The sequence below is a fragment of the Papaver somniferum genome, chromosome 10 (assembly GCF_003573695.1).
Source record: "Papaver somniferum cultivar HN1 chromosome 10, ASM357369v1, whole genome shotgun sequence".
NCBI lineage: Eukaryota > Viridiplantae > Streptophyta > Magnoliopsida > Ranunculales > Papaveraceae > Papaver > Papaver somniferum.
Genome location: NC_039367.1, coordinates 65,135,705 through 65,146,504, shown reverse-complemented (window position 1 = coordinate 65,146,504; position 10,800 = coordinate 65,135,705). Strand labels below are relative to the sequence as shown.

Below are 10,800 nucleotides of genomic sequence, written 5' to 3'. Positions count from 1 at the left end.
GAAAATTGCTCTGACGAAAAATGGTTTGTGAATAACGGCTATATCCGTCCTTTGAGAATGTTTCAATGATTGAAATGAGAGTTTAGATTACATAACCATTGGTAGGATATAAGCATTGTTGTGGAAACACATATATGTATAAGTCCTTATTCCTTGAACCAAAGTTTGCGAACTTTGTTGATCAAGAGAAATGGAAGTGGCGTGAGCCAAGTCCGCGAACTAAGTCCGCGAACTGGAGGAAGTTCTCGACCCGAGAATTTCTGCTGGAGTTTGTGAACTCCTTCCATGAGATTAAGTCCGCGAACCCAGTCCGCGAACTTGAGCAGGTTATATCTAAAAATCGGTTGTTCTTGAACTCGTGTTTATTTAAATTAAGGAATGCTTTTGCAAACCGTGGCTATAAAGTTCATGAATCGATTCGAGTGAATCAAACTGTTTTTGCTTTGATTGTGCTTTGTGTAGTTACATAAGATCTAAGCAATTGAACAACTCTCTAACTAGTTCATTTGAGTCATTTGAACTAGTTATGGTGAAGAAGAATATGGTTGATATGAAAGTAATCATATGGCTAACCATTTGGTTAATTATTGTTGAACCAACAAATATTAATGTTTGGGAACGGTTCGTAAACCCAAAATTGGACATTTCATTTGTGTGTAACAAGCTAAGTTTTTGATCCAACGGTTGAGAAATATTAGCTTGAATATAATCAGGTTTTCATCTAACGGTGAATATTGAATGCTTTGTTACCAAAGCTAACATTGATTGCAAACCCTGATTTGAAAACTATATAAGGGAGAACTCTAGCAACTGGGAAACCTAATCCCCACACGTTACGTGTGATACTAGTTGCATAGCTAGAGTCGATTCTCCTTTAACCTTTGGTTTCTTCTTCTAAACCAGGTTAACGACTTAAAGACTTCATTGGGATTGTGAAGCCAGAACGATACAACTTTTCTTGTAGTTGTGAGATCTGATCTTGCATCTTCTATCGTTACGAGTACGATTGTAATAATTGGCTCGATATTTTATATCTCCGATAGGCAAGATAAAAAAGTAATCACAAACACTTCGTCTCATCGTTTGTGATTTCACAATATCTTTTTCGCTGCGTCGATTAAGATTATTGTGAGTTGATCAATAATACTGGGCTGTTCTTTGGGAATATAAGACCGGTTTATTGAGTGGTTCATGTTCACCTTGATTTATCAAAAGACGGAACAAAAACTCGTAGGTATATTCGTGGGAGATGGATTTATCTATTACCGTAGAATTTTCTGTGTGATACAAATTTGTTTATTAAAGTCTTCGACTTTGGGTCGTAGCAACTATTAGTTGTGGGTGAGATCAGGTAAGGGAATCAAGTAAGTAGCATCCTGCTGGGATCAGAGGCGTATGAGCATAACTGTACCTTCGATCAGTGTGAGATTGGTTTGGGTTCAACTACAGTCCAGACCGAAGTTAACTTGTAGTAGGCTAGTGTATGTAGCGGCTTAATACAGTGTGTGTTCAATCTGGACTAGGTCTCGGGGTTTTTCTGCATTTGCGGTTTCCTCGTTAACAAAATTCTGGTGTTTGTGTTATTTCTTTTCCGCATTATATTTTGTTATATAATTAAAATATCACAAGTTGTGCTTGTTCAATCAATTATAATATCCTACCTTTTGGTTGTTGATTTAAATTGATTGACACTTGGATATTGGTCTTTGATACCATCCAAGTTATCTCTCTAGTATTCGATAAAGACTCGCAGATTTCTGTTTGCTTGAGTAAAGATCAAATCGAGAGATTGGGATATAAACTCTTTGATATACTTTTATCTAGATTGAGTCTGACTGTCTAGTCGATTCTCTAGAAAGTATATTAGAGTTTGTCCATACAGATTGCTAATCGAATTGTTGGGTGTGGTTGTTGTACCCCACTTTTTCAGATTCGTATACATCTTTCTGCACATGGTTTTGAAGTTTATCATACATGGATTCATAGGAAATTTTTCCATTTTTGTTCAAAGACCATCGCATTCTATCTTGTTTCAGTATCCGTAAAGAGTCTAGTTTCTAACATTTTCCTAACAACCCGTATTGAAAAGCTATTTCTAACTTTATCATGATTGCATTTCTGTGTTTTTGTACTAATGAGTTCAAAGACAAGTGACCTTTCTCGGTCTTTTGACTAAGATCAAGTGTAGTATTTTGTTCTTATTAATTAATATTTGATACGTGAGCCATCGGCTCACACGATATTAAATTAATTTTTTTAATGAGAAACTTCCCTTCACAGCAGCAAACTGCTGGGTTCTCACGCATCGCCCTTATGTGCACTACTGCAATTGCGTGCGCATCCCCACCAAATATCAGAAAAAAAAAGTTCAGAGTTACAGGATATTTTTCCTAATCTACAACTTGAACCAAGGAAACGATAACACTTTTGAAAGTTGAATCTTGAAGTAGGACCAATAATCAAAAGACAAAAAACCCTCTTAACGGATTATTACATTACAAAGCATCCAAAATTTCTGGCTCCTCCACGTGTACAAATTCAGGTCGGCGTGTGTATTTTAAGACAGTACTCCTAAAACAAACCGAATTATAAAATACCAATAAATCGTCACGTGTTGCATGAATAGAGGCCGAGAATAATAGAATAGTCAGCGCATAGTGTCACGTGTCAGTGCTAGCCACGTATATATAACACTCGTCTCCATCTCAATGAATTCCTTCAGCTTTCAGATTTTCTTTTTCCCTCTCTCCTCATCAAATTTCCTCTCTATCCATCTCTACTAACATTCTCAAGGCGTCTTAACTTTTATATATAGCGAATCAGATTGTACTCTAGAAATGACAGGCAAAGAAATCTTGCACAAGATGAAGGTACATAAACACTCTTTCGTTTTACTTAACCTCATTTCAGTTTCATTGTTATCTGTGTATGGAATTTTCAATTCTTATTGCTTCTGCTAAAAAGACCATTGTTGATTTGTATAGCACACATAATTAATATCTTCAAATTGTCATTAAACTAATTATAAAAAGATGAGAATTAAGATTTGAATTCTTTGACCTCAGAAAGAAGGAAATGAAAGAAGTGATTTGTTATAATGTGAAGAATTTATGATTTGGCTTAACTTTGCAATTTAGAGCAATTTTTCTTGAGCCATGTTTTAATAGGAGTTCAATGATATTTATACTGTATAGGCTAAAGTTGGGCTTGGTTCATCAGCAAGTGATACAGCAGAAGCAGGGAAGGGCAAGAGCAAGATGTTCGGGAAACAGATAACTCATGGTTTCCATTTAGTGAAGGGACAGTCACATCATGCCATGGAAGATTATATAGTTGCAAAATTCAAGCAAGTTGATGAGAATGAATTGGGTTTGTTTGCAATTTTTGATGGTCATTTGGGGCATGATGTTCCTGACTACCTCTGCTCACATCTATTTGAAAATATCTTGAAGGAGGTATTTTTGTTCTTATTATTTTCAATACAAAAGTTTTTTTGCAATGTTTTTCTGTGTAGGGTTTGTGTGCTAGCCTGCTAGGTGAATGGGTTTTGCCCTTGTGATAGGGTCAGATGTGATAGCTATTGTTTAAGCTTTTGGTAAAAGTGGTTGTAAACATTTGTTTCTGTTAACAGCCTGACTTCTGGACTCAAACTGAGCATGCAATAAAGAAAGCATATCTTATAACTGATGATAAGATTTTGGAGAAAGCAGTTGAATTAGGTAAAGGAGGTTCAACTGCAGTGACCGCAATTCTGATTAATGGTCAAAAGCTGGTGGTTGCAAATGTTGGAGATTCTCGAGCTGTTTTATGCAGGAATGGTGTGGCAAAACAGTTATCAGTTGATCACGAGCCAAGCAAGGAACGCAAAGATATTGAAGACAGAGGTGGTTTTGTCTTAAAACTTCCAGGTAAACGAACACTTTCTCGTTTTACTAATTCTACTAATTATGTCCATTTACAATACCACAAACCGCATCGTTTGAAGCCCTTTGCAATTCTGTTGGATTATATTTAAATAGAAGTTGTGTGTTCGTCATCAGGAGATGTAGCAAGAGTTGATGGGCAGTTGGCAGTTGCAAGAGCATTTGGTGATAAGAGCTTGAAAGAGCATTTGAGTTCTGAACCCGATGTCGCGATGGAAATGATAGATGAAGACACTGAGTTTTTCATATTGGGAAGTGACGGATTATGGGTGGTGAGTTTTTCTTTGTGGACTTAATCTACAGATTCTACACTCATCACTAAATATACGTACTTCAACTACCTAGTGGTGTAATTTGGGGTCATTTAACTTTCTTTACTCTCAATAATGTAGGTAATGTCCAACCAAGAGGCAGTTGATACAATAAAAGACATAAAAGATCCCAAATCAGCAGCCAAGCACCTAGCGGAAGAAGCGCTTCGCAGAAAGAGCAGAGATGATATTTCATGTGTTGTTGTAAGGTTTCAGTGATTTCAGACAGTGCCTTAATCTCTAACATGTGCTACTCTTGGTTCTGAAGTGTGCATATGAATATTGTTGTTGTGATAATAAATTTGTAAGTGAAGGAAAAGAAACTCTTTTATGGAACCAGTCTGTTGTATGTGTTTGTATGTCACATTGGGCTTCAACGGCTATTTTGTAGCCGCAACATTACAATCATTTTCTTGTATAATTATCACGTAAAATAGCAGCGTTTGTAATGGTAACAAACAGACAAAATCTGTTGCGTCCAGTCCAACTCGCTGGGTGTGGGTGTGTCGTTACAAGTCGACACCGATTAAAAAACCGATTAAAAAAGACGAGTTCCAGTCTCGTACAAGCAGATAGCTTCATGGTTTCCCTGACTGTTTAATGGTGGTGTGGAAAGTCAAAAAAATGGTTTTCACTCTGGAAAACTTCTTTCAACTTCTTGTTAATGTCAAGTACGGCAATAACATGAACGTCTCTTTCAAATTGTTACTCCCAAGAGAGACGGCCACAGCTGTGACGCCCCTCTTTGAACTACAAGACAGATATAATATCCGACTACGAAAATCAAAGTAAGCCGAGAAAGAAAACTCAGAGTAGCTGCCAACTTCTGGCAGCAAATGAATGCATTTAATAACATGTACCGACTGACACTTGATGGCCCGTGGAACACCTTCACCTGATTCCAGAGTCCGCCTGAGTAGGCCTATATACATCTTTTTCCACACAAGTCGCCACTAGTATAAATTTCCACGATAATCAACGATGGAGTTGATGGAACAGATCTCCTTCTTGCCATATGGGTGTGTTTAATCATCGCATCATCTCTGGTCATAATAATTAAGCCTACAAGAGGCAAATGAAGGTCCTTAGCTTAACAGTCGTTAGCTTAACATCTTTGATGCTGTTGCAGCAAGACTCGAGAGTATATGCAGACTCTTACCGTTCTTTCCCTAGCTCAATACTCGCCTTTGATATGCCAGAACCTGAAAAAGTCAGAGTAACATAAACCGATGAGTTATAGGAGTTTACTTTAATAGATGTTAATATCCTATTGATTTGTGAAAGGAACTCTCACCAAATCCCCTCGACTAGAAGTACAGTTTGATTGTAGCCCTGCCAGAGTTTCTTTCGGTTCCAACATTTGAAGATTGTATTTGCAAGAATGAATCTTGGGAATTATGTTACCGCTGGAGATTGAGGAAATGAGTGATCCATCAATATTCGTAAAATGTGGCTCTTTAACCACTACGATTTCGATATCGTCAGCTTCCACTGAAGTTTGGAGTGCAATAAACTGAGACACCAGTACATACACAATGTCAGCTAATGCAGCCACAACTCTGGTCGATATATACACATTAATCTATTGGTGAAAGAGTCGTCAAAACGAGAAAATAAAAATGAACAAAAAACTCGAGCAAGTGAATAGTGTTTATCTAACAGGTACACTGGAGGAAGAAAGATTACTTGGCAAAGATGTTTAACTGACAACGTCGGCCGGCAGCAAAGGTATGGTTGGGGCAAACTCCTCATACTTTGCTCATCCAAAGGAAGAAGTGTGAGATGTACATCCAGCTGAATACAAACACCACAAGAGTCAGTCATGTAATCAAGCTCTTTTGACCTACTCTGAGTACAGTTGAGAAAATACACGACCGCAATTGGTTGTTCATAATAACGAAATGAAGTAAATCCTTGTACCAAACGACCAAACAAAGTTGGGATTTTGTTCACCGATGTCAGCGGGTGAACCGATACTGTTAATCATGTCAGTGCATGGGAGAGACGAAGGACCAAGAAAGCAGCAGATTTTATTTTCATACCTCGTTTTCATTTTCCTCTAAATTTCTGAGGTAATCAGACAACTTGTTCAAGCGACTTCCCCGAGCATTCTTACCATTGCTACCACTTACACTGCCATAGCGTGTGTGACTCCGTACACCACCCTTACCCCAAGTAAGCACTTCTGGAGTTCCAACAAGCCCAGGTGACGGACCTCTGTTATCTATACCCGCTTCTACATCATCATTTTCATCAGAACCACCATCTGCATCGACACCTGCTGAAGATGGCTGAGAGAACCGTTGACCTGTCCATCTCTTGTGCCTTTTCACCTTCGAATTTATGCAGTGTTCATCAGCAGAAGAAGATTCCCGACCTCCTTCATTGCCATTTCCATCTGCGTCATCATCTGATCCTTCGGTGCCTTGAGTTCTACTATTTCTCCATCTACGTGACCTCCTCACAAATGCAGCTGCTGTGGCTTTAGCAGTCGAGCGTCTCTTAACAAGTGCTTCCGATTGTCTTCGAATAGTCTGAGCAATAGAAGCTTGGATCTGTCCCATAAGACCAATATAAGGAACCGAGTAAGGCGGCAGAGTCTTCACAAAAGTATTCAATCCATGTGTGCATGTGGCAACAGTACTACTAAAATGCTGCAGACAGAATAAGAACAGTACTAATAAAATTTGGCCAAAGCAGGCTACGTCCTACAAAATGGGCAATTGATGTCAATGACTGTGGTACCATGCGCATTTACATTTCATTAGAGATTTTAAGCAGTTTTATAGTGCCTGCAAGATCAGCCAACTCTGACACTAATATCGGAATTAGTAGTGGTAATACAAGTCTTTTGTGAACTGCAACTGTATTATACGTTAAAATTTTGTTCCATGTCACTGATTAATGTTCAGTCCTGTATTTACAGTTTGGATGTTGTTTGTGAGCATCATAGAGGAAAGACCAAAATGCTTAAACGACCAGTAAGAAGAAGTTCCATCCACAGGATTTTGTATGGTTGTACCTGTTTATTGCGACTCTTCTCCTCTTCATGAAAAGCCATTTCCTGCAAGCTAGATGATTAGCAAAAAGTGTTCTTGCCAGATGATATTGCTTAGATCACATTTTCATAGAATTCTGCATGATATTTCAGTAGAACACACTACCTCTTCCTCATATTTGTCTATATCTGGATATATAGCCGCAATTAAGGCATCATAGTTAGGGTCATCTCTCAAAGAACGACGACTTGCACAGTGGGTGCGGCAAGCAGGGCACTCATTGTTCCTGTGTAGAAACGATAATTGGTGCAAGTAAGATTTGCAGGCTCACAGATCAACCACATCAACTTTCAATCATTTGTAATATCTAATCAAGATGAAGAACAACTAAATAATGCAACAACACGAAAAACTGCTATAGAAATAAAGCTGCACGGTAAAGTAGCATACCCTAGCCGCATTGATTTGTCAATGCATTCCCTGCAGAAGCGATGAAGGCACTCCATTACAGTTCTTGTCTTGCGGATAATACCTGAAAGCAATAAAGAGGTAACCATGGATGCTAAGAACAAAGATCCCCAGCCAGCTTTAACAGAAACAACTTGTCAAATGAGATTCTGTTAGTAAGGCTTGTGTTCGTAACCATGCAACATGCTTACAAGTCGTCTCACAGATAAAGAGAAGCATAAAGAAATAAGAATGAAGAAAATTTTGTACAAGCAGATGAGTTAGCAATTGAGCTATAACATGGTTTATTTTAACTGATTTGTTTCTCTAGTGTTTGTCTTGAAGATATACACTTTCTACTTTTGGGAAACCTACAGGCATAGCTCAAAAATTGCTCACTTGATCTTTACTGGCAAAAGTGGTTCAAAGAAATTAATGTAATTATGCTAGCTTCTAAAACCCAAATATTTAATGTGATGCTAGCCTCTGCTTACTGAGCTTTAACGAGAAGCATACCAGAAAAAAAAGAACACTTAAGATATCATGGTCAAAGTTGAGCATACCGCGAAAGAAAATATCAGAAAACCGAGTATACATCTACAGGTGTAAATGGGTGTAAATTGGTAAAGACTTTATACTGGCAAGTTACTTCAAAAACCACAGTGCCGGGTAAGTAATTAGAAAAGAATAATGCACACCCTTAAGCACTACAGACATAGATAAGCTCCAGGGATCCGTCTATCAGAACAAAATTTTGTTTTTCCTATATCTACACATTCATCTGTTTACCAGATTACCTTGCTTCAACAGTATTTTCTAGATCTGCCACATTAGATGAATATATTTCCTGCCATGTCGAGGTATAATCCATGACAGAGGATTCTGCTCCTAACAACAAATTAGTCATTCACAGGGAGTTTAAGTAAGATGCCAAAATAATTATACCTAGGCATATCGGGCATTGTACTTCCTTACGAATATCTGACAATTTTACGCAGACAAATCTGCAAAAAAAAAAAGAACAATCAGTAAATACCACTTCAATATATCACATATGATAGATCAACATATACCAACAAAATCAGAAATCTGAAGCTGACTAGTCGGACAGTTTTACGCAGACAAATCTCCAGTAATGTCTCATTTTGCTTTCTTGATTCTAGCAAGATAACTCTTGAACTAAATGAACGTTCCACATAGAAAGAATGAACCCATCCTTTCCGTTGGCCAGGAAAGTAATAAGATATTATGTGCAGACACAGCAGACAGTAATGACCTACTATATGTTTAATCCACCAGATTTAGAGCCTGTGGAAGATATTAGGTTCAAGAAATGAAGGGCAATCAGGTGGCTTTTAGACCTCTCAGTTATGTATTAGATATAGAGGTTATCAAAAGCACAACCCACTCAGAGAGTAGCTGAAAAATATTATTTTGAGATATATGTCTATACAGACACGGTAACAGTATGAAGAAGAATGCGAAATGATCTTATAAAACGAGGTAACAAACACTAGATCGCGCGAACCAGGAAAAAACAAGGCCTTTCCTACTTAAATTCATCATTTAAAGCAAAGTGGGGATCTCCATTTATAACCTTAGGTAGTCTACAGTAAGTAACTATACCTGGAAATATATAACTAAACTTTTGCTTGACTGAAATCAACAGTCAGTCCTTAAGAAACATGTTATACCTAGAGTTGAAAATAGAATGTGTAGTCCAAGTGAAGCTCATTCGCTGCATGGGTAAAATCTCCCGTATATTTAAGATTAAACAAGCTGACTACAGAACTACCCAGTACCTGAGTCTGGGTAAACAAATTCACTCTCAGCAATTCCACAATTACATCCCGTAGAATTACAACCAATGGTCCCACGCAAAATTGTTTGCGATAGAAAAAGGCAAAAGCCCGAGTTCCAGATAAATGAATCGATTATGGATCACTCACAACATGCAACAAACAATTTCCACGCATAGAACCGCATAATATGAAACAACCTACAAGATCTAATTGTATCCCATCAGTTTAGTTTAATTACTAACATCTTTCCACTTCCGTAAGAGATTTAAACCCAGATTGAACAGGAACGAAAACCCAGAACTAAATGAAGATTTATAGCAAATGAGAGCTGGAACAAGGTCTCCTGAATTCTACATAATGCTCGTGGATTTACATAAGTGAAACAAGGAAGCGATCCTTAATGAAATAGGACCAGAGAAACAAACAAAGAAGAGGAGGAAGAAGAAGTAGAGATAAAATGGAAAAGGAAAAACTTACTCATCTTTGGTATTGTTATTAGCATCAGTATCAGCATCACTAGAGGAGGAAGAAGAAGCGGTTCCATCAGAATCTAAGAAATCAAGAGATGATTACATAATAAGAAACAACCCGATTCCTCATACGAGAAGAAGAAAAACAAAATCTATATAAGCGATTAGATTACGTACCTCCTTCATCCCCATCTTTTACTCCTCCTCCTCCTTGGGTTTCTTCTTCACCTTCATCTCCATCCCCGTCTTCTTCTTCTTCATCATCGTGGTCATCATCATCATTTTCTTCAGCTTTAACTTTCTGTGGTGGTGATTCGTGATACTGATTACGTTCTTGTTGTTCTGAACTCTCTTCTTCATCTTCTTCTTCAACTTCGAGACTGTCTGAACTTCTCTTCTGGGCAGGCATTGCTTACCAATTACAGCTCCAAAAGTATGAGTATTTAGCTTCTCTTCTATTGTCTCGGTTTGCTTTGTATTTCCGCTGAGAAAATATAAAGAGAGAACCGAGAGAAAAAAGTGGATGGGGGTTGGAAGAAATAGAGGAATAGAATGGGGTAACATGCGTGTTGAGTCGTCGGGATTTTTCTAAGAGAAATTTTTTTTTCTTTTGTACAAAGAAAATTAATACTATTTTTTTTCTTTATAGATTTATAGACATTTTTTTCTTCTTTATAGACAACTAAGATCGAAGGAGGCAGGCACATGCACTTGGATTTCTTTTTCTCCTTATTAGTTATTGACCGTGGGATGTCCAATTTTTTTTTTTTTGTAAAAACTATATGAAATTTTCTTTTTATTATTTATCAAGTGGTTAGGTTAGACATCTATTATCTAATCTAATTATA

General features: G+C 37.6%; 2 protein-coding genes and 1 non-coding gene across 3 annotated transcripts; 2 read left to right on the top strand and 1 right to left on the bottom strand.

The window, feature by feature from the left end:
• The first annotated feature begins 2,152 nt into the window (after window positions 1–2,152).
• LOC113319790 lies at window positions 2,153–2,346 on the top strand. Its single transcript, XR_003345787.1, has one exon. It is a non-coding gene; the product is annotated as a U2 spliceosomal RNA (small nuclear RNA).
• A 382-nt stretch (window positions 2,347–2,728) lies between these two features.
• On the top strand, window positions 2,729–4,653 carry LOC113317813 (probable protein phosphatase 2C 39). The gene is made up of 5 exons (XM_026565937.1): window positions 2,729–2,870; window positions 3,195–3,455; window positions 3,632–3,908; window positions 4,041–4,195; window positions 4,316–4,653. The coding sequence occupies exons 1-5, from the start codon at window positions 2,838–2,840 to the stop codon at window positions 4,451–4,453; spliced, it is 864 nt and encodes a 287-aa protein (XP_026421722.1). The 5' UTR covers window positions 2,729–2,837; the 3' UTR covers window positions 4,454–4,653.
• A 190-nt stretch (window positions 4,654–4,843) lies between these two features.
• On the bottom strand, window positions 4,844–10,499 carry LOC113317812 (putative E3 ubiquitin-protein ligase RING1a). The gene is made up of 11 exons (XM_026565936.1): window positions 10,130–10,499; window positions 9,960–10,032; window positions 8,626–8,684; window positions 7,684–7,765; window positions 7,399–7,519; window positions 7,257–7,298; window positions 6,277–6,789; window positions 5,921–6,028; window positions 5,529–5,747; window positions 5,394–5,436; window positions 4,844–5,296 (listed from the first exon to the last, which is right to left on the bottom strand). The coding sequence occupies exons 1-10, from the start codon at window positions 10,359–10,361 to the stop codon at window positions 5,404–5,406; spliced, it is 1,482 nt and encodes a 493-aa protein (XP_026421721.1). The 5' UTR covers window positions 10,362–10,499; the 3' UTR covers window positions 4,844–5,296; window positions 5,394–5,403.
• Between the last annotated feature and the right edge of the window lie 301 nt (window positions 10,500–10,800).

Bases quoted from the DNA above. Each gene is read 5' to 3' on its own strand.
- LOC113317812 (XM_026565936.1), bottom strand. From the start codon at position 10,361: ATGCCTGCCCAGAAGAGAAGTTCAGACAGTCTCGAAGTTGAAGAAGAA. The intron at 6,790-7,256 runs GTACAACCATAC...CTTATGGGACAG, and splicing joins AGAAGAGTCGCAATAAACAG to ATCCAAGCTTCTATTGCTCA. The intron at 6,029-6,276 runs GTATGAAAATAA...GTTTGTATTCAG, and splicing joins TAGAGGAAAATGAAAACGAG to CTGGATGTACATCTCACACT.
- LOC113317813 (XM_026565937.1), top strand. From the start codon at position 2,838: ATGACAGGCAAAGAAATCTTGCACAAGATGAAG. The intron at 3,456-3,631 runs GTATTTTTGTTC...TTCTGTTAACAG, and splicing joins TTGAAAATATCTTGAAGGAG to CCTGACTTCTGGACTCAAAC. The intron at 3,909-4,040 runs GTAAACGAACAC...GTTCGTCATCAG, and splicing joins TTTTGTCTTAAAACTTCCAG to GAGATGTAGCAAGAGTTGAT.